This window comes from Mytilus californianus, unplaced genomic scaffold, assembly GCF_021869535.1.
Source record: "Mytilus californianus isolate M0D057914Y unplaced genomic scaffold, xbMytCali1.0.p SCAF_4, whole genome shotgun sequence".
Classification (NCBI taxonomy): Eukaryota; Metazoa; Mollusca; class Bivalvia; order Mytilida; family Mytilidae; genus Mytilus; species Mytilus californianus.
Window position 1 is genome coordinate 20877244 of NW_026262690.1, and position 24719 is coordinate 20901962.

The 24719-nt window shown below is 31.6% G+C and overlaps 1 protein-coding gene across 1 annotated transcript; it reads right to left on the reverse strand.

Annotated features, from left to right (window-relative positions):
* Window positions 1-1262: 1262 nt before the first annotated feature.
* Window positions 1263-24717, reverse strand: LOC127737654 (uncharacterized). The gene is made up of 12 exons (XM_052248513.1): window positions 24574-24717; window positions 23594-23810; window positions 22298-22598; window positions 17831-17931; window positions 14215-14313; window positions 13383-13531; window positions 12681-12797; window positions 12127-12288; window positions 11034-11195; window positions 7693-7853; window positions 5679-5815; window positions 1263-4357 (listed from the first exon to the last, which is right to left on the reverse strand). Exons 1-12 carry the CDS (start codon window positions 24607-24609, stop codon window positions 3624-3626), a joined length of 2376 nt encoding a protein of 791 aa, XP_052104473.1. The 5' UTR covers window positions 24610-24717; the 3' UTR covers window positions 1263-3623.
* Between the last annotated feature and the right edge of the window lie 2 nt (window positions 24718-24719).

A 24719-nucleotide genomic window follows, 5' to 3' on the forward strand; every position in this document is an offset into this window, starting at 1 on the left:
ATACAATATGTCAAGCTCTAAATCATCATGGTATAACAAAAGACATCTAGAGGGCAACAATAGACAGGTGTCCATACAATATGTCAAACTCTAAATCATCATGGTATAACAAAAGACATCTAGAGGGCAACAATAGACAGGTGTCCATACAATATGTCAAGCTCTAAATCATCATGGTATAACAAAAGACATCTAGAGGGCAACAATAGACAGGTGTCCATACAATATGTCAAACTCTAAATCATCATGGTATAACAAAAGACATCTAGAGGGCAACAATAGACAGGTGTCCATACAATATGTCAAGCTCTAAATCATCATGGTATAACAAAAGACATCTAGAGGGCAACAATAGACAGGTGTCCATACAATATGTCAAGCTCTAAATCATCATGGTATAACAAAAGACATATAGAGGGCAACAATAGACAGGTGTCCATTATCAGTCCATACAATATGTCAAGCTGTAAATCATCATGGTATAACAAAAGACATATAGATACTAGAGGGCAACAATAGACAGGTGTCCATACAATATGTCAAGCTGTAAATCATCATGGTATAACAAAAGACAACTAGAGGGCAACAATAGACAGGTATACAATATGTCAAGCTCTAAATCATCATGGTCAAGAAAAGACAAGTTGTGAATACATTAAACCGACACAATAAGAGATTGGCCATTTATCCGTAAAAGATTACAAAATGTATCTACTTTTGCATGGTAGTCAAGCCTTATGTAGTATTAATTTACTTGTAGCTGTGGTTTTGTTGTTTCTTTGACCATTATTACAGAGTTATGTGTTCTTTCTTAACCGATTTTTATTTAACTTTTCCTTGTGCACATTTTGTCATTCCATGGGTAAAGGTTAATAAAAGGGGAAGATATAGTGCTCAATAAACTAGTTCAACACAATAAAATGTTCATTTACCTGTGTCAAGGCAGGAAGGCTTACCATGCTAATGGGTTGTCTTTAGTTACGGCTTACTTTTTTTTATACTTTCAGAGAATTAAGTGTTGATGAAAGACCTATGAGGTTTCCTGTTAAATTCATTCAAAAGTTCTCTAGACTGTACACCATGACATATTGCATACAATATTGCACCATTTTGTGTATTGTTGAAGACCATAAGATGATATCTAAATGCCCAGTTTTTTGTCTAGGGTTCTTATTGACATATACCGGGTACCTGACATCTATTAGTCACTGTATTAAAGACATTAAATCATTAGTGTATCATGGCCAATTATAAATACATCATTAGGTTAAATCTTTTAATTGGCTTTACATAAAACCAACATTAACTTATAGGTAACATAATAAATTATACAGAAATAAATACTCAATTAAAAAAAGTCGTATTAACCAGTGTATAACACTAAATCACATTTTTTCCTCATAAATTATTCCATACTCTTTTAAAGAAATTATGTTTAATATTAATAGCATATCATAACAAAATTCTGTATTCAATACTTTGTAGCCTCATTTGTTCAACCAACAACCTTGTTTATTATCATCATGTAATTGTATTTCTCAGAGTTCATTTTACATACATTAAAAATTTATTTTTTAGCACCATCCTAGCTAGCCTATCAGAATCACCTCCTACAACAACATGTTCAAATTGATCAATACTTGTACAAAAGATCTGGGTAAAATGCTAACAAGACAGCAACCCAACAATCTAAATATTGTTTTGTCATAAATCAGGCAATTGGTTTTCTATTTTAAATTGTTCACATTTGTCATGTAAAGGACTTTTATAGCTGACTATAAGGTATTGTTTTTTCTAATTGTTGAAGGTCATATGGTGAGCTAAAGTTGCTTATACATGTATCACCATCATTTTCACTATTTGATAGATGTCTCAGCAATAATATGACATCTCAATATTTATATATTGTCGATTTGTTTATATTTGTTGTATATCAATCAAAACATTGGAGGAAGCAAACTTTGTTTGTACATTTATACCAAGCAAATATTATCCTTTGCTTTGAAGAAAATTTTCAAATCACATAATGAAATTATATACCCGATACTCTAAACTTTTCTTTCAAATGAGATTAAATCTGTAAACCTTTGGATTACATTAAAAGGCATATACACATTCAAACCGTAAGTTATGTTGGTTTTTTCAAAGTTATTGCTATTTGTGACAGACTATTTTAAGATATTATGCAAAAATGCACTTTATAGTGTTTTGGATGGAGAGTGAAACATTTTTATTTAAATTTGAATGTTTTAAAACAGAAAACTTTTATTGCATGATAATTTCGGGTAAGGAATATTTTGTCTGTCTTATACATTGTTATAGCAAAAATACTATTCTGCATATTGCATAATAATACAGATTCAAAAAGTGTCAGCATTTTATGGGATCACTGTGTTTCTTTTATTTTCCTTTAAACAGATTATCATTTTGGCTAATACCATTGCTGAACAAAATTTATCCCTCTTTCTATTAAATGAAATAAGAAGATAATTTTAGTGAACTTTATTTCCTTCTGTGTGAGCAATGGTGGGAAATTCAAAATGTGTAATATTTTTGAAATGAACATAGATTGCTTCTTCAAAATCTATCAGAAGAAATATCATTGTATGAAAATCTAGAATCTTTTTTTGGTAAAAATGTTGCATTCAACTTTCTTAAACTTAAAAATAAACAGTTAACACAGAGATATGTCTCGCCTTTTTGTTATTTTGATAGCAAAATTCATATGTTGAAATTGAAATAGCAATACTTTTACATGAAAGCAAAATATTCAAAGTCAATGAACCATGACTGAAGGTACAGGGCCTAAAAATCTCCATAGAAATGAGATGTACTAGTGCTAACACAAATGCATACCAAACATCATTGACCTACCACCAGTGGTTCCACATAAACTGACCTAATCACAACTAATACACGTAAAGTAAGCAAAAATTTCAAAGTCAATAGACCATGATTGCGGGGGCAGGGCCAAACAATCTCCATGGAAATGAGATGTGCCGATGCTAATACAACTGCATCCCAAACATCTTTGACCTACCACAAGTGGTTCCCCATAAACTAACCTAAGCATAAACTAATACATTGTTGATGCCGCCGCCTGAAACAGCATATCTATGTCTCGCTTTTTCACTCTGTCAAGGCGAGACAAAAACATAATCACTGTTGATATTTTCCCTGATTTGTATGTCTACAGACTTAAGTAATTTTCAGAGAAATACTATATTAGTATTTTCTGTGGATAAAACATTAGAAAAACTCAAAAAAGCTAGCTTTGATATAATACTGTAAAATATGTATAAATTTCAAGTTAGGATTTCCAAATTTGTATTAATTTGTAATTTTTGACTTTTATAATTGCTATCAAACAAATTATGGTAATAAGCAAATAAATATCATCCTGATAAAGTAATTAACTTCACAATGTGATTAAACGGTGTTGCTAAATGCTAATGAACTCTTTAAAGAAAGCAGCAAAACCTAAAAACACTTTTGACTTTAATTACATTTTATGCACAGAAATGATATTTTCATGTAGCAATGACACTTCTATAAATCTTACATTCTGTAAAAACTTGATCACAGATTAAAAATGGAATGTATATAAATACTGATATATATCATCACCTATTCAGAGGTGTAACTGTCCGTGATTTACTACTTGATGGCCTCTCCGAATCAGGAGGCCTAGGTGTTATACATTCCCCATCTATGGACATAATCTCTATAGAGTCTTGATGTTTAGTATTATAAATATTAGTCCGAACTGAAGAAGCAGAACTTCTACCACTCTGAGCACTAGAAGCTCTGCTGTAATCCTGATATACAAGACTACCAGATCGGTTGATTTCTGGTAAAAATGAAGTTTTAGAATCACTAGTAACAGAATCACTTCTCTCCAAACTAGAATTATCATGTTTTAGCACTTGAGCCTTCCTTTGAAAATAAGGTTCATTCATTGAATTAATAGGTTTTAAATTTTCTTTTGAATAATTTTCACTAGGAACCCATTGTTGATAAATGTCTGTTTCTGACCCATTAGTTTCTTCTACTGTTCTGGAACTGTATTCTTGTATTGTATCTGTTTGTTGACTAGGTTCATTAGAAGGACGTTCTGTATATGGACGGTCTGTTTGACTATTGTCATTTTCATTGTCTTCACTTTCAATATTCATCAAAAGTTTTTGAATTTTTTTCCATCTTTCTGTTCGAGCACTTTCAGCCTCTTCAGACAAAACACCTGATATTTCGTTGCTCAATTCAACATCATTATAGATTTCATTATCTTCTCTTATCTTCCGCCATCGTTCAACTCGAGCAGAAACATCCTCAACAAAAGTTTTTTCAATTTCGTCATCTGAAAAAAATGAATATTCAAATTTAATTTAATTCTGACATAATTTTAAAGAATTGGATATTCTACAGCCACATCACATCTTTGTTACAGACAGTCATAACACTAAAAAGTAAATTTATATTTTGCTTATGGCATTTTGTTTATTTTAATGTCATTATTTTTTGTTGCATTTTTGTATAGGTCTTTTTTCAGCTGTAAAATATTGACAGTGAAATTTCCACCTATTGCATGTGCAAGCTTACTTCCGAACAATAATTATGCCTCATGACATCATAAAATAGAAAGATTTTTTTTTTGGCCAAATCAGAAATAGCTGTTGAAAACTCTATTTTATATTCTAAACATTATGAGAGAGTCACATCTTCTTCTGTGAGATTCAAGATTCAAGATTTTATTTACTGTCAGATAGCATAACTTGGAATAAGAGGCAAACTATCATAATAATTAGAAGGCAATTGTGAATGACATAGCGAAGCATTATGATATTCATTTGTTTTTTATAATGTCAACAAAGTAAAACTACAATTGACCTTAATCTTTAACTGACCATTAAGTCGTAAATATTATGTGATTTTCTTAAGAAAGACAGACAAATTATTGAGGACTTTAGTACTACAAAATGAAGCATCCATTTCATTTTATCATATCACTAGGATTTATTCTCAAATAATCTGCTATATATTTCTCCCCTTGAAAGTTGATATCTGTGTGTTGACGTGTTGACAAATAACGGTAAATAAAATGTGAAGTTCATACCCATTTGACTATCTTTACATAATATGCAATATTTCTTCCCTAGGAATGTTTTTCCATCTGACAGTTTCAATAGTAAATTTGAATTTTGAATCATTGTAATTTAGTTATGTAAATGTGACATCACATCTCATTACTCTAGATGTAACTATCTGGCCTGTGTTTCAATAAAAATCTTACATTGGTCGTAAGTATACTGAAATGTTCATGTACTTACAATCTATTTTTGTCGTAGATTTTTTTTGGAAACGATGGCCAGTACTGTAAATTCAGAAAGTTGTGGATGCTTATATTATTGCCATTGTTGAAACAATGAACAAATGTGTGAGATATATCATTCCAAATGTGCTATCAAAATTTAAAATGTTAGTTTTAATTTTTGCAAAAAGCAATCAATCCCTGTACAATTATTGCAATAATAAAAACATTACAAAAGTTTCTGAATTCACTGTATTTCACAATTTTTTTTAACCCGAAAGAGGTAGTGGCATAATCTATTTTTACATGGAATGAGAAATGATTACCATTCTAAGAATTGGAGAAAAGGATTTAAAAAATTTTAACAAACCATTTTCATCCTCCTCTCTTAGTGTAGACAGTCTCGAAGGAAGGGCTGTATGTGCATCAGTCAACAGTTTGTGTAAAACATCACCCGATAGTTTAGGTGGATTTTCCATCAGCATTTCCCTGGAAGATTTGGGTGTTCTATAATAAAACAAGTTACAATGTGTACTGAAGACATATAAAACTTTTAATATTTTAAGCTTTCCCACTGAGGTATCCAGAATTTAAATGACTATTAGAATGTTATTCTCATACCTGCCAAATTTTCAATATCTCAATGGCGGATTTTAGGAGGAGGACCTTCTGATATTCTTATACATGTTATTAATGATTTAATCTAATATACTGTGGTTTTGAAAGACTAGATATGTGCCAAAAAAGTAATTTTAATTCCAATTCTGTAAAATGCCTGTTTTGAGGTATTCAGTTTATAAAATGGAGGATTTCAACGGTCGGGTCAACACCTCTCATTGGTGAAAACCCCCCCCCGCCCATAAATCTAAAGTTGGCAGGTCTGAATTCAGTAATGTTTTACATACCAATCCCATGCTATAATCTAAGAACACTCGTAGTTACTGATAGCTATTTCAAAGTCTAACTCCAACTAACAAACTTGACTAAAAATTCGTAAGGGTTCCGTGGAACCCAGTGTCTCGCCTACTTTTTCTGTTAATCGCAGGCTCAACAAAAATGAGGAAGTAAATCAATAAAAATATTCCTCTTGATACTATCTTTTGATTGTAAGAAGCTTCTGTCCAAGTTTGGTAAAAATCCAGGATAGTTTATGAATCTAATAAATGTTTAAAAACTTTAACTGTAGACTGAATGTAATGTTAACTGGAAAAAAACAAAATTTCCTTCTAGATACTAGCATTTGATCATAAACAAGCTTCTGTCCAAGTTTGGTACAAATCCAAAATAGTATCAGAAAGTTATTAAAATTTTAAAAACCTTAACCCCACAGTGAATATGTTGTTTCCTGGCAGAAAAACTAAGTCCATTTAAAAGTAAAATACAGAAAAAAATGGATTTATTTTTTTACAAAATTTCCTTCTAGATACTAGCTTTTGATCATAAACAAGCTTCTGTCCATTTTGTACAAATCCAAAATAGTATAAGAAAGTTATTAAAATTTTAAAAACTTTAACCACAGAGTGAATGTGTTGTTTCCCAGCAGAAAATCTAAGTCCATTTAAAAGTAAAATAAGGAAAAAATGGATTTATTTTTTTACAAAATTTACTTCTAGATACTATCTTATGATCATAAACAAGCTTCTGTCAAAGTTTGGTACAAACCCAGGATAGTTTAAGAAAGTTATTAAAATTTCAAAAACTTTTACCTTAATGTAGGATCGCTATGTCTCGCTTTTTCGACTAAAGTCGAAGGCTCGACAAAAATCTGTCTGACAGTACAACTCCAAATTCCAATGGATTGAGATTAAAGAGGTTATTAGCAGTCTAGGCAAAGCATGACCTTGTGCAATGTGAAAGTATAAGTATCCACAGGATGAAGGACCATAAGAGTTAAGAATTGGATAGCAAAATATGTTTACTTATTTACTAAACTTTGGAAATAAATTCAATGTTAGTATTGATAAAGGCAATTTTTAACAGATCTTCTATATATATTTTATCTGGCAACAGATTTTCATGTCTGTAACATTTCTTTTAAAACTTGATAAGAGCACAAACACTATTACTTAAATAGTTTTCTTCATTATTGATCTACTATGCATGAACTGACTTCAAATTGAGGTAAACCAAAGCTTGTTGAATTTCTGCAAAAAAGATGGTCTTGACCCAAACTATTTTTAATACTAGATTTAAACATTAAGCAGCAATAAAATTGTTTGAGACATAAAACATACCCTTTGACTATCTTCATATCCTGTATCTTCAATTGCAACAGAAATTCCTTTTTCCATAAAATTTTAAGATTTTTATAAGAAACTTAGGAACAAGTTTGCTATAAATTATCTCAAAATTATTTTTGATCTGAGAAATATAGAAATGCTTACCTGGGTGTAGATTCAGAAGAGTTACACAATGTTGATTCTGAATCAGCTTCTGATACTCTAGAAGATATGTCAGAATATGATGTCCTAGATAATGACCTAGCACATTGATCTAACAAGTCATTTAGTTGAGACCTTGGTAGAACTCCTGAAATCTCTGACAACTGCAAAAATAAAGAAGTAAAAATTAAAATTACCTAATTTATACTAATTTAATATATATATGCACTAAGAGTTATACTGTTTCAAGTTTCACAAGACATTATTTGCTATCCTGTTATTCCAAGAGATCATTTGTAACTAGGAGATACTTAAATTGCAATTTAAATCGTAAGGGCATGAATTATATTTAATTTAGAATTCTATGCATTATCCTGTGGTCAAAGTGTGTAACTCCATTTCACCTATTTCTTGAAAAGCTCAATTGTATACGTAATAAAGAATATTTTTAACAAAAGTAATCTGTTTTCTGTGTAATTTAAAATATGTGTTGTCTTTAGATGATTTAAAATAGTATTACGAAATTAATCTGTGTCCTCTAAAACTTCATTTTAAATTAGCTTCCGTCCCAAATTTCAAAGGAGAAAATATGAGACAGGATATTAGAATTAGAAATGAACAATACACAATTTAATGGCTGTTTTTAAATACAAAAAATGTTCATTTGAAAAAAAATTTGTAAGGGTTCCACGGAACCCAGTGTCTCGCCTACTTTTTCTGTTAATCACAGGCTCAACAAAAATGAGGAAGAAAATCAATAAAAATATTCCTCTTGATACTATCTTTTGATTGCAAGAAGCTTCTGTCCAAGTTTGGTAAAAATCCAGGATAGTTTATGAATCTAAATGTTTAAAAACTTTAACTGTAGACTGAATGTAATGTTAACTGGAAGAAAACAAAATTTCCTTCTAGATACTAGCATATGATCATAAACAAGCTTCTGTCCAAGTTTGGTACAAATCCAAAATAGTATAAGAAAGTTATTAAAATTTTAAAAACTTTAACCACAGAGTGAATGCGTTGTTTCCTGGCAGAAAAACTAAGTCCATTTATAAGTAAAATACAGAAAAAATGGAATTTTATTTTTACAAAATTTACTTCTGGATACTATCTTATGATCATAAACAAGCTTCTGTCCAAGTTTGGTAGAAATCCAGGATAGTTTAAGAAAGTTATTAAAATTTCAAAAACTTTAACCACAGAGTGAATATTTGTGGACGCCGCCGCCGACGACGACGACAACGCCAACGACGGAATGTAGGATTGCTATGTCTCGCTTTTTCGACTAAAGTCGAAGGCTCGACTAAAATGAAAAACATAATTTTCCATAGATTTATTAGTAAGTGTGATGCAGGGCTTCCAAAATTATTTTTAGCCAGCCGGACATTTTATATATTATCCCGATTTTAATCCCTTAAGACTAAATAAATAAAAGGCAATTATGGTAATCAGTTGCCGAGTTGGCCATCCCAATGATTGACATTAAAAAAAAAACGATATTAAACTTTCTTTGATTCATATTCGAAGTTCTGACGTAAACTGTTAAATTGGCAGTGCATCATTCGAAGTGTGCAACATCAGCGTACTTATATCTGCTTAGACTCTTTATTTGTGCAAAATAACGTTGTCAAAAACTTTACTTTCGTTTTAAATCTAAACCGGATGTTATCTTGACAATGGTAAAACATGGACCAGAGACGGATACGTAAATTCCGTGTACGTTTGCAAAGCATGAATGAGTGTTCGTAGTTATTTCTTCAAGAAAATATTCGAAATAAACGTGAGATAAAGGTATCAATGACAATTTAAGCATTTTTTTAAGAAATTAGTTAGCATTATTAAATTAAACACCTGCTCACATGCGCACACTTGTACTAGTTCAAACAGAGACATGTCTCTGGTTCAAACAACGTGGTTATGACGATTTTTCATTTTCATCTTTTTAATTTTTTCATCAAATCATATTTGTAAACGTATTTCTGATAATTTAAATCTTTTTAACTAAATTAATTAGATGCAAACCGCTGAAATGTAAGAAAATAACTTTGAATAGACCGATCAATGTCCGGTTCAAAATAGTTTACCTGTCACCTGAACAGGTAAATTTCATCTGTTCGACAACTAATTAGCCTTGATTAAAATGAGAAGGTATTAAAGTAGGGGTTGTTTTGATAATACTTAATGATCATGTCACTTTTATGACCGGAAATGTGTGGCTGTTAAAGGCGACAGGTTGGGTCAAAAAGATCGCGAATTATGTAAAAAATGACCGTCTCTTAAGCCTTGAAAACTAAAAAGTAGATGTCCGTTTCATGCTTTGCCCAGCTGGACTTTTACCGGACATTATACAAATGTCCTGAATATATGACCGTTTTGGAAGCCTTGGTGTGATGGTACCTTCAAGGTCAGTATTGTTTGATGGGACTAGTTTACAGCTTTATTCATACACTTTGAGATAATAGGATTTTTGCATTAACTTACAAAAGACACAGATCTGAGATAACTACTGAGAACTATTTAAGAGAAAAAATAGGATGTTTATCAGGATATTGATCTTGGAAACGTATAAAGAAATTGATGGCATGCATCTTAGATATATTTTGATTTCAGCTGATAAGACATATTGTTGCAACACGACGGGTCCCACATGTGGAGCAGGATCTGCTTACCCTTTCAGAGCACCGGAGATCACCCCGTTTTTGGTGGGGTTCGTGTTGCTTAGTCTTTAGTTTTCTATGTTGTGTCATCTGTACTATTATTTGTCTGTTTGTCTTTTTATTTTTGGCCATGGCGTTGTCAGTTTGTTTTCGATCTATGAGTTTGACTGTCCCTCTGGTATCTTTCGTCCCTCTTTTGTTGCTTGAAGGAATTTTTTTTGAGTTTGATGAAACTGCTTAAATACTTTAACCAGAGTAAAGAAAGTTAAAAGACATCAGGTATATTTAAAAATAAGGAGATGTGGTATGATTGTCATTGAGAAAACTATCCCATCAGAATCCAAATTACGTGGATGTAACTATTTGACCTTCAACAATGAGCAAAACCCATACCATATAGTCTTGCATTCTTAAATACCTATTATTCAACATAAAACAATATTTCTCTATGTCTATATCATACTGATTTCTATTGCTGATTTTTATTTACATATGTATGTAGAACCGGAAGTTATCAATAACATCATAATGTTTGACTTTCTGTTCTCAACTTTTGACCTGATATTTTTTATACCATTACTGCATCTCCTGTTTAACTTTTCTTAAGTTTAGCAATAGCTAACGACCTTACTTAACAGTACTGATTTTAAAGCTGTTTTCAAGTAATCCAATCTAGTTCCCACTTACCTCATCTTCATCCCGATTACTCAAATTAGATAATTGTTCATCTACATCAAACAGCCTTTCTCTCAGTTCTCGTTGATCTTTATACTCTAATAAAGCCTTCTCTCCAAAATGTTCTATGTCCATGTTAGATTTAATTGATACTGGTGTGAATAACTTATACGACTGTGCAATAAAATTTGAAAATCAAATAAAATAAATAGTACACAACAGTTCATTCCATCTTGTCATGCTTATTTATTTGTTCATAAGAAATTTTTGTTGTTGTTGAAGCTGCAGTTGCTTTAAAGTCCATCCGAATACATTCTCTCCAAAAGATTTCAGATTTGCAGACATAAAACAACATTTATTTAAAGAGTGTATGCATTTATAGAAGAAATAAAAGAGATACATGTTAAGAAATAAACATTGTGTTAAAGCCAGTAACAATGAAGTCCGAGATTCTCAGTGTCATTCATGTCTGCTTTTTACCAAGTCTAGTATAAAAAGTTTCAGTTTTTTTGTCTAGCCAGCAACATTTTTTCAAGTGATTCAACAACCAAAATTCCGATCAATCAGAAATCCTGAATTGTAAATATCTTAACATTTCACAGCAGTGTATACCTGTACATACTGCAGTTTTTAAGTTATTTAAAGACTTATCAATGTAAATAAAGGGTTGAGTTTTTTTGTATGACAACACATATCCAATACTGTGGATTCACTGTTATTCATGGAGTACCAATTTTCATGGAATTTCGCTTGTATAGGTGAACCACAAATTTAAGTGTTCAATGAAGGAAAATTACATGTAAACTTGAATGCAGCCTTTGTTAAAACATACAGTAGTAGAGTTAGGAAATGGATGTCCATTCATTGACTTTTAAATTTTTAAGTTTTGGCACCAACTATTGTTTGGTTGCTGTCTCATAGATTTTTTATCATCCATTTCTCTTTTAAATCATGCATTTCTCTTTTAAATCATGCATTTCACTTTCAAATCATGAGGCATGCAACTGTTCATTGCAAGATGAAACAATATAGTGATGTGTTCATATATAAGTGTAAACATATTGCCAAATAAGAAGTGATAAACTGCATAAGAAATTAAACCAACCTGAGGTGTAGAAGGTGTATGCATGACAGATTCAAAATCTTCTGGTGGCATTATTTCCTTAAGCCTACTTTCAATATTTCGTAAAGATTTCTGGTCATCATCATCTGGAACAAATCCTTCACCAGAATGTACTGCTAACTCAAATCTTGGAATTCTGAACTCCTGTGAATGAAGCATACATACTATGGATCTTGTATCTCTAGTTTTTCAATTTCTTAAGTCTTTTTCTACTTAGTTTTCCTGTTTATTTCTTTTTTTTTTCCTTTCTAAAGTTTTACTTGTTTGAAGTTCATGTATCTGTTTTATTATTTTATAGGCTAAAGCCATACAAGGTTCCATTGCAAGAACTTTTATACTCATCTATAAAACTCACAATAAAAGTACAAAAAGAAAGACAACACCAAATTAAAAATCTTTATTAACAATAAAGATTGCAAACAATTCAAACTTTCAACAATTATGTAATTTTAACATATAAAACTATTTTAAAATAATGTTAAATTAGAGTTCAAATCTCATGATTTCCAAGCAATATAAGCATGTTTATAACGTACATCAACATCTTCATCCTCTGTTATCTCTGGCAATTGGTCAAGGTCAGCTAAAAGAGAATCTATACGATCTTTCTCTTCTTGGGTCATTGGTATTGGGTTTTCTGCATCTGCAGCAAGCTACAAAATACAATAATAATTATGTCTAGATTATATTGAAAAAATTAATATCAGTTTAAATTCTGACTTATATGAATCAGAATCAGTAACTTATAACAGTATATGTAGTCATGTCAATTCATAAAATTGAACACTGCTAAGATTTCTGAAAATAAATAAATAATTGTTAAAAATTCCTCCTTTGTAGATGACTCAGTACAATTTATTAAAATTAGAACTGTCCATTAAGTCATTAACATCATGACATTCTTTAGGATTCATTGTAATAATTGTGTGACGCAACTAGTGGCAAAGGGTTGTACTTTTTTCCTCCTTTTTTCTTTCAATAGTATGTTGAATGACTTCCTCAGAATACTATCAGTATTAACCTGAATTACCCAAGTCAATGCATTGTAATACAGCTAAAACAAAGAAAATATTAAAAAAAAAATCAAAACCTTAGTCACATGTTTGTTTCTATAATTTAATCAATAAAATATTCTGTATCAAACCCAAAAATTTAATTCTGATGAATTATTTATTTAAAATCATACAAGCAGCAAAGCATGTAAATTAAATTTCAGCTTTAAATGCTGAAAATGATACCTCTTTGTTTCTTTTTATAAAATCTTTCTTCTTTTTATGTTTCTTTGATCCTTTCATGCTGCCATTCATAGATGTAGTATCACTTGCTGACATCGCATCTCTATCTGTACTCTTAGCTGACTGGGAAGCCTCACTTCTACTTGAATTTACTGTCAAATTGAAAATGGAAAGTCATTAAACCATTTTTTTCATTCATATAATAGACAGATTTAAAAGTTGTTTTGTAATTTTATAGCAGTCAAAGAAAGAAAAAAAGATGATAAATTGCTGACACATTCAATTATAGACAGACATGGTCATTATCATGAATTCATTGTTTGGTAAATGTTTAGAGTTACATTACTAGTGTAAAGTTTTAGTCATCTTAAGAAGTTTACAGACAACCTTTGTTCATAAATTAGTATAAAAGCCTCCCAGTTTTATTAATGTCTAAGCCACCAAGAATAGAAATTCAGGGATATCAGTTGTATCCTTAGCTTCAATCCACATCCACAGATCCAGTACACAAGAACTGAGTGACAAACAGCTTCATAAATATTTAACAGGAATTACCCTGATCTACACTTCATAATTGATTGAAGGTAAGATAAGGAAAGAGGAAGCATGAGGTCAATAGATGTAACCTTGATTGCATTTATCATTAAATACTCAATTTAACAAATCATTGAGTGATATTTTTTAAATGATTTAATTAATAAAACATGTGATAAGCAAACTTAATCATGTTAGGAAAAAAATATGGTACTTCATCAATATTAAAACGGGCAAAAAATATGTGTTCATTCAGAGAAATTATTTGTGTTAAGATGTTAACAGTTATATAAATACACACCTTTAGACTTAGCACCTCCACTTTTCAGGTTTGGATAATCCTGTTCATTTAGTTGTGTGGCAAATACTGGCTCATCTGGGAGATCTGATAACTTAATGCCTACAATATGTTATATAATTTATCAATATGTTTATATGACTTCAAAGTGGATATATATGTACAAAATCATTTCATGAAATGACCTTCAATTATATGATTTGAGAAATAGATCTAGAGGGACAAATCAGCCTCCCATGTGATATTAGAATACATGTATAAGAGGATTATTGACAAGAATTATACAACTGTAACAAGCTGACAGACAAAAGGAAAGTTGAAAACATTACAAGTCTATCAAAATGTATACACTGAAACATAATACCTGCTTAATAGATCATAAGAGAATAATACATATTTGTTGACAGTAATTGAGATAATGCAAACAAAGCTGTACATTACTTTCACTACAAAAACTCTTTTGAGCAACTGGTTGCCTTTTTATTTTCGAAAAAGATGGGACTATAATTCTGAAATCAATATGTGCATTTGTAACTTAAGTTAAAAATATACCTGCTTTAGTTGTCTTGATTATATTAATGTGAAAAGTGTGTAATGTGAAGGTCTTACTTCAAGTATCACATAAACCTAACAATATCAATGATTAATATAATTAAGGTCAAGGTCAGATGAACCCTGCTAAACAGACATGTTCACTTTTATTTCATATCATACATAATAACATCAAATATTACTAGCCTATTGCTTAAAGTATCTTAGAAACAGACCTTATCACAAAAATTGAACACTGACCAATAAAGTAACAAAATGAGGTCAAGGTCAGACGAACCCTGCCAGACAGACACCTTACAGTCATTCCATACACCAAACATAGTTAATCTATTGCATATAGTATCTGAAAAAAAGACACATGAAAACTTAACATTGACCAATGAACCATGTAAATGAGGTCAAGGTCAGAAGAAACCTGCCAGACAGACATGTACACCTTATAATCATTCCATACAACAAATGTAGTTGACCTATTGCAAAAAGTATCTAAGAAAAGGACCTAACTATTGAAAGTTTATAGTGAACAATGAACCATGAAAAAAGGGGTCAAGGACAGATGATACCTGCCAGACAGACATGTACACCTTACAATCATTCCATACACCAAATATAGTTGACCTTTTGCTTATACAGTACACACAGAGAGGATGTAATCTCATACTCCCTACACTGTGTAAAAACTTGGTGTCACACCAAGAAACTCCAGCAACTCTCTCCAAATCTTGGGAGGAAATTGGGAGAAACTTGGAGTAATTCCTCCCTAAAACTCCTTAATTGTTTATTACCTTGGTGTGGTTTCTCCCAACAACATGATTTTTATTGCTATGATTACCTTTGAAGTGTGCCAGTAGTTGATGACTACAATAAACATTTCTTGTGTTTCCTGTCATTAAATGACAGTCACAAAAATGATGAAAAGTGTGAGATTTGTTAAATTTAATCAGAGACATATTATAATCTGATTTTATTAAAGAATCCTGTACAACTTTATTTATTAAAATTATATTCAGCATTTGTTCTGACAGTGTTGGGTTTTCATACCTAAGAAACATACAAAAACAAACAAAACATCACCTGTAAGTGGAGTATTATTAATAGAAAATAAAGACATATATTTTAGTTGAATTTATTCAATCGTTTTTTCTAAATTTAAATGATAAGAAATAAAGGAAGATTATATAAATATAATATATATATGTAATTTATCTACATTATTTTATTTTATTCATTATTTTTTTTTGTATCATTACTATTATTTTTTAAACCATGTATATACTAATATCTATATGTTTAAACTGACTATCATTGACTATGAATACAACTTATTGTAAATATCAAGTTGCCATTCTTGATTATGAGATTATGAAAGAATGTAAATAATTTTCCAATCTAAAAATACATATTTGTATAAAAATTTTAAAAATCATTTCGTTAACCTTTTTTTATAGCTTTCAGAAATAAAACTAAATAGGAAATGATTGAAATAGGAAGAAGTGAGAGAATAGTTGACATGTAATTATGTCACTGTCAGACCATGCAGTCGTGCTTTGTTGATTTTTATTACTCTTACCTGCAATCAACAGGTCATAAAACCCTCCCAGATGGGAGTAATTACTTGGTGTTTTTTGGGAGAGAAATCTGTGTTTCACAGTGTGACACTGTGTTACACCAGAATCAGTGTTGGGAGTATGAGATTACATCCTCTCTGTGTGTACTGTAGTAAATGTATTAGCAAAACAGACCAAAACGCAAATAAATAAACATTGACCAATGAACAGTGAAAATGAGGTCAAGGTCAATGACACTTGCCAGACTGACATGTACACCATACAATCAATCCATACACCAAATATAGTTGACCTACTGTTTTACAGTAGCTGAGACACGGACCTAATCATGTAACTTCAACCTTGATCACTGATCCATGAAATTAGATCGAGGCCAGGTGAACTTTGTCTGGCGGATATGTAGACCTTGCTAGAAACCCATATACCAAATATAGTTATCATATTACTCATAATAACTGAGAAATTCACATAAATAAAAAAACTAAACTTTTTTCAATCAGTCACTGAACCATGATGATGAGGTCAAGGACAACTGTGACATATGACAGACTAAAACTTTGTAACATAAGCATCTGTATTCCCTGCCGCCACTGGGGGATTGCAATACTTAGGTAGCATTCTGCTTCTTTTGTCACAGACGAGACAAAAATGAGATTCAGATTTTCAGGCATTACAAAAAAAGTCTGGAATTTTCATGAAATTTTCTAATCCAAGGGCCATAATTCTGCCAAAAGGAAGTCAACCAGAATAAAATGCAATCTCTATTCCATATATATATTTACGAACCAAAAATCAGATCAATATCTGCAGGCATACTACAGACTGTATCATTAGGGAAATTCATTCGGTTATATTTCCTTTCTGCTCTGTGTGTTGTTAAAAATCAACATTTTAAGCTTTGCTCTTTGAATAAAAATCACAATAGCTTTCACAAAATTGACATTTTGGAAGGGAAATCAAAGATTCATACTGCGTACTTCCAAGTCTCCAGAAAAATCATGCAATTTGAAAAATGCAAAAGAAATTTGTGTGTTATTTCCTTTTTTCTAATGATATCAGGTGTTGTAACAATTCATGCAAATAATTACGATAGTTTATCAGACATGCAGGACATGGTGATTCAACTAACCTGCAATATCACCTAAAATCAAAATACCAGAAACAGTAATGGAAAGTCTTTGTGTAAAGCCATGTACAAAATATTCATATACTTTCTTTAATACTCATTTCACACATGCATAAGTTTCTTTAAACTTAATGAATATGAGCATGATCCTTGACCCCCTCCCACACATATATATCCAAATAAATATTTTATAACATGTAAATTTTGATATAAGGTTGAAGTCATCTTTAGAAATTTTGATGTTTTGTCTAAATTAATATTTTTTTATGGAAATTATAAAGAATCAATTTTTTTCAATATATGTAGATACATTTTGATCTGTACCAGTACAGTTACTACTACTATTTGTTTATTATGGAAACAGGAACAATACCTTCATTGTGACTAGGTGGCAGTGTTAGAGCCAGAAATTTCTCTGTGTTTAATTTGACATCAGTATTCTGTTGGTTGATAGCTTCTAATTCATTCTTTATCCTGAAAATAAATATAAAAAAAAATTAAATCAAAGCACTGTAAGTGCTGTAGGCAGTTAACCAAAAACCAAGGCAAACGTAATTATGAAAACTGTGGCAGTGTTGCTTCAATTTTTTTTAAAGATTTGAAAGAACAAACATTAAACATTCGTATATTGTACAATTTTATGTTCATTAAATGAATTGATTATTAAGGCAAATTAATTAATATTTCATCAAGGTTTTCAAAAGCAACTCATATATCAATGTAAATGACCCCCATCTTCACCCCCATATGCATGATGTTACTCCATACCAAGTTTGGAATAAAATGACAGGTGATTATAAAACAGTTGGTCAAACATTATCGGGCTTTACATTGCTTGAAAGATTTATATGTTTTCTTTAAAATGAGCCATAAATGAAAATTATTATAGACCCAGAAATAATTTAATAAATAATTAAAGTAAATTCAATTAACCTAGACTCATTTTTTGCATCAATAAAATTTTATAATAAACAAGAAATAATTGTAACAGGATGCCGTTACGAAGTCTCCCAAACAAAGCCCCCATAATTCGTCATTCCCATGGTCTCCTGACATTGGGCAAAGTCCAGTTCATATTGGTTTGGTCTAGTAAAGTGATATGCATATGTGACACCTAGGAGATTGACCCTGTATGTCATTCAAATCTTTTTGAAATAATGAACAGGAATAAATATGGTTTAGGTGTGGGTATCTCGACCGTTTACAAGTTCTCAAACAGGAGGGGTGGGGTGAACCCAGGGACTCCCCCTATATTTCATTTGATTTGTTATATTGTCCCATACATGAATACATATGGTTTAGCGGGTAGGGATCTCGACCATTTCCAAGTTCTCAAACAGGAGGGGGTGGGGTTACCCTAGGGACTCCCCAAATATTTCATTTGATTTGTTATATTGTCCCATACATGAATATATATGGTTTAGAGGTGGGGATCTTGACTGTTTACAAGTTCTCAAACAAGAGGGGGTGGGGTGTCCCCTTGGACTCCCCCTATATTTCATTTGATTTGTTTTATTGTCCCATACATGACAAGAAATAATTGTAACAGGATGCTGTTACAAAGTCTCCCAAACAAAGCTCCAATAATTTGTCATTCCCATGGTCGCCTGACAAGTCCAGTACAAATTGGTTTGGGATATGCATAAGTGATGCCTATGGATTAACCCTGTATGTCATTCAAATCTTCTTGAAATGACACACAGGAATATATATGGTTTAGGGGTGGTGATCTCGACCGTTTACAAGATAAAAGCACATTCTCAAATTGAAGGGGGTGGGGTAAGAATATAAGGGGGTGATCCCCATAGACTTCCCCTATATTTCATTTGATTTGTTTTATTGTCCCATACAAGAATATATATGGTTTAGGGGTGGGGATCTGGACCGTTCACAAGATAATAGCACATTCTCAAATTAATGGGGGTGGGGGGGATGACCCCAGGCACTCACCCCTCTATTTCATCTGATTTGTTTTATTGTTCTGTGATCATTTCTGAAGACTGCGTGTGTCTATCACTTACAATTTTCAAGTTAAAGTCATTTGAAAATTTAAAAAAATAAAATCTCATAGGTTTCTTAAGCAAACCCCTCCCTTCTTTATACCCCTTAATAGACCCCAATGCACAAACGATTGGTTGATGGCTCCCCTAGACATGTTAATCTAACATTTTATGAAACCCTAAGTAAATCTGACAAGGGTTTTGGAGAACCGCTGCAGACAAGTTCATCTTTATAGTGGCGGAAGAAGAAAAAGAAAAAGAAAAAGAAGAAGAATAAGAAAAATAATAAGAACTGAGCAAAAACAATAAGTCTCCAAATTAAATATATATGGTTTAGGGGTGGGGATCTCGACCATTTCCAAGTTCTCAAACAGGAGGGGGTGGGGTGACCCGAGGAACTCCCCATATATTTCATTTGATTTGTTATATTGTCCCATACATGAATATATATGGTTTAGAGGTGGGGATCTTTACAAGTTCTCAAACAAGAGGGGGTGGGGTGTCCCCATGGACTCCCCCTATATTTCATTTAATTTGTTTTATTGTCCCATACATGAATGTATATGGTTTAGGGGTGGGGATCTCAACCATTTCCAAGTTCTCAAACATGAGGGGTTGAAGGGACTCCCCATATATTCTCAAACAGGAGGGGGTGGGGTGACCCCAGGGACTCCCCTATATTTCATTTGATTTGTTTTATTGTCCCGAACTTGAATATTTATGGTTTAGGGGGTGGGGATCTCGACCATTTCCAAGTTCTCAAACAGGAGGGGGTGGGACGACACCAGGGACTCCCCCAAATTATTTTCATTTGATTTCTTTTATTGTCCCATACAAGTACTAGTATATATATTGTTTGGGGTGGGGATCGCGACGGTTTATAAGATAAAAGTACATTTTCAAATTGAAGGGGTTAGGATGACCCCCAGGGACTCACCCTATATTTTGGTTGATTTGTTTTATTGTCCTGTTCTCATTACTGAAGACTGCATGTGTCTATCACTTACTGTTTTAGATTGATTGATTGTTGGTTGCTTAACGTCCAGTGGCAAATATTTCATGCATATTCAGGACAATACTGTTTTAGAGAAATAGTCATTTGAAAATTAAAAAAAAAAAAAAAAATCCCATAGGGTTCTATAGTAAAAAGTAAAATCACAAAAATTTCCTCCCTTTTTCAGGCCCCTCCAAGTACCCCTAAATAGACACCAATGCACAAACAAAAGATTAATGGTTCCGCTAGACATTTTAGTCTAATATTTTATGAAACCCTAAGTAAATCTGACAAACGGTCAAAGTTGTCTTCTTAGACGGTTTGATTAGATTCGGTCCGACTTGTCTCGGGGACGAGTTTGTCCACATTACTTAAAACATCCTATCAACGTCGATTTCCGCATCTGTTTCATGACCTCGTATCATTCATAAAATAACAACAACCTTATTTGGCAAGATAAGTTAAATATTACCGCCCACTTATATTGTTGTACATGAACAATATTCCTGCGCATTTTACCATTTGGGAAATATAAACGACTTGTAATTACCGATTTTCGGCGATGAAATATTTCATACAATTGTTCTTTGACATCGTAGCCAAAAGCACAGGGGATAATAAACTACGTACGGATTTCTATTGAGCACTACTTCCTATGTGCAACTTCAAAAGTTTTCGGTAGTTCGACGATCATTTAAGGTTTTTCTGGTCATATTTTTTGTATTCCAGAAATAAAAGTATTAAAAAAATGTCCAATTAGTTATAAATAACATAATAGCCAGCTAGATAATAACAATGGCACATATTTCAGCATTTATTGGGTAGAACACAAATCTAGGGTGCTTGCATAAGGCAGCTTAACTACCTAAAAATAGTACAAACATTCTCTCAACTATCTTTAAAGAAGTGGTAGTCCCCATGCATGGTACTATGCCAGTATTTGGTGATTTTGTATTAAGAAGCTATTGCATAGTGTACACTTATATATTTATTCAACTAAGAGATCCTGATATTTTTTTTCTTTTTCTTGTTCACTAAGGATGCAGTCTATCACAGATATTTTCTAAATGGTTTCTTGTTTTTAAAAGATAACAAGGATCTCACAGATTGTATTTTGCTAAAAGGAGGTTGGTAGGACAAAGAAATCAAAGTGCTTGTAAGCACTGAAGGGTAAAGATTGCTTAAATTTTTCAGTGGGAAGTAAAATTAAATATTGCATTGTATAAAGCATTGGTTGTAGTTGATTCAACTACAATTATATATGAACAAAGGAAGATAACTCCAATGTTACAGATTACTTTAACAATGACATCATTGATATTTTTGGGAACAGATATTAGATTACTGCACCTTGCACAAGTTATGTTATTTTCTTGACAAGTATAACTTCATTTTGTAACTTGAATATCCGAGCATATATTTCATTGATAAATTTCTGGAAATGTTCATGGATAGAATGTTTAGAATGTTATGATCAATGCACTATATTTTGTGTATCTCAAAAGTAGTAACAAACCTTGGAAGATTTAGAAATCAAGTCAGTACAATAGGGTTTTGATTGCATTTCTTTACCCAAAAAATAATATTTTATTCTGAGTTTATAGACAAATATGTGTAAGCAGATTGGAGCTAAATTTTGCTTTCCTGTTTAATGCTCTTAAAATTTGCATCCCTGTCTTTTTTTTAGCCATGGTGTCTTTAGTTGTCTTAAATCTTTGATTTATGAATTAAGATAGCTGTTCTTGGTATCATTGAAATTTTCTTGCTTAAATACTGTATGAGTGTTGGTTTAATGTATTCTAATTTTCTTGGTATTTTGTGCATAACGAGCTTCATACTAATTTACCTCCTTTCCAATACCATTCTGTCCTTCTTAACTTCTCTCTCTCGTTTTATCTTTTTGGACAGAATTCTGTCCAACTTTCTCATTTTCAAAATGGCTTCTTTCATTTTTGGATCAATGTCATCTTGACCTGTATCCCTGTCCGACTCTTCTGCCCTAGAACTACCTGCTTCTAAGGCTGCCACCTTGGCTTGGTACAATTCCAATTCAGATTTCATTTCCCCTCTGATCTGTTTTTGAATCTCATCCTTTATTTCTTTCATTATTTCTTTTTCTTCATCACTATCCACATCAATACCATCTTCTACAATTCATCACATATAATCATCATCATTTTTTTAAGAATGATATTTATCCCAACAGAAATATGTGGTCAAATAAAAAAAAATGTACAGAAAAATTAATGTGTGGGTATATTATTTTGATAGTGAACATCCTACTTTACTGAAATCAGTACATAAACTTAACTTCTAATATAACAAGTAAAACCTTGAGCTACTGCTCACTAATGGTAACCCAGCTTTATGTAAGCTTTTAGGTAAACAGAAAGTTGATGAGCTATAAATCTGAAAACACATCACACTGTAAAGCATCCTGGCATGAAGCCTGATAATAAATTTTAGGAAGCTCCTATCTGTAGTAGCACTGAAAAATGTGAAGAAAATTTCAAACATGGCAATTATGTTATAGAATATAAAGTATTCAGTAAGCAAGCAGTTGAGGATCAATGGATCTATAACTGCATTACACTGTAAAGCATGTTCACATGATGACTGATAAAAAATTTCAGGAAAATCTGATTTGTAGTTCCTACATGTATAGAAACCGGCTCCATTTCAAATTATAGAATGACAATCTTATTTAGAACTTTTTCCTAATCTTAGTATCTATCTCTAGAAATATTATACCTTAAAAATACACCTTTTCACTGTTAAAAGTAGGAAAATGTTCCAAGTAATGAACTTACATATCATTTGATTAGTAATACTCAAAGTTTTGATATGAAAGTGTGTATACAAACATTTTATAGTGAATTACAGATTATCAATGGTTTTTCAAAAAGAGGGTGTTTCTCAGCTACAATCTCATTAAAGGGCAACATCTTCGAGTTTGATAGACCATTGATAATCTGTTTATTGCTATTTTGCTTATGACGTTGTTGATGTTTACATTGACAACGGCACATAAGTCCTATGTTTTTAGCAATAATTTTCTATCTCAGAAGAGTATCATGATATGAAAAATTATCACAAAAAACTTAAAGGAATAATATGCCAAATAGCAATAATATTGCATTACCATAAGGAAGAAGTCCTCCATGTTGCTTTTCACTTCCCTCAGCACCATCAATTCCTTCTAAATTTAAGGAAAGTTCATCAGGTAATTTTTCTTTTTTAACTTCTAGATTCATCATCATAGGGTCATCTTCCCATTCTGATGATTCATCAGACATTTCAAAATGTGAATGTGATTTGGCTGTATCCAGTGATTCAAGATTTAAATGAAGATCCATGTCCTGGAAGTGAAAAGTTAAAAACATTTCTTTTAATAGGTCAAGGAATTACAAACTTTTGGAAAAGATTAAATAGCAACATATTATATAAGAACTAAAGTGTGAACTGTTATATCTGACTGTTTTAATCTTTAAACTCTTGGCATTTACATGTATACAAAACTATATCATGTTTTCAAGCATGATCTGCATGCAAGCAAATAAGCAAAATGTGTTGTCCAAAATATACAGAGTCAAAAGTTACCTGATGGTCATAAATCATGACCAAGTCTGTCCAAATGACCACATCAAATTAATATGATTCCTCCTTATATCATGATTAAGTTGTCCCTTCTTTGACAAGAAACCATATTAAATTGCCCTTCATCTTAACACTATGTCCCTCTACCCTTAAATACTAGCTAAGACACAGTACAGGTATTTTTAGTTTACCGGTATATGAAATAAAAATTTAAATATTAATAATCAATTTTAAAAATTTAAATCTTTAATACTTCAATTTATGTGTGTTTGAGTTATCTTTCTTTATCTGATATGTATGTTGTAGACTGATAATCATCCTCCCTTTTGAAAAGAATATACATTGTACAAGTATATATCTGTAACTGGTTTCAATAAGTCATTTTGTTAGTATGTATGGGACCTGTCAGATTGAAAAAAAGTATAGTGCTATATTACTTGTTTTTTTTTGCTTTGCACTTTTCATCCCCAATAAATGAACCCTATATATGAATACAGAATAAGCGGAGTTACAATTTAAACTTACTTCTAAATCTGGATTATCACTAAGGCCATTCATCATTGTTTTTTATGTAAATTCTTCAATAAACCTTCTCTGATTTAAACTGACACTGTTGTAATGGTATATAACATAATCCAGTCACAGGAAATTGTGAAATTCAACATCTGTCA

Excerpts from the sequence above, each read along its gene's own strand:
- LOC127737654 (XM_052248513.1), bottom strand. The coding sequence starts at position 24,609 with ATGATGAATGGCCTTAGTGATAATCCAGATTTAGAA. Across the intron at positions 14,314-17,830 it reads GCCACCTAGTCACAATGAAG|GCATTAAGTTATCAGATCTC; the intron begins GTATTGTTCCTG and ends AACATATTGTAG. Across the intron at positions 11,196-12,126 it reads ATACACCTTCTACACCTCAG|TCGTATAAGTTATTCACACC; the intron begins GTTGGTTTAATT and ends TTTATTGCACAG.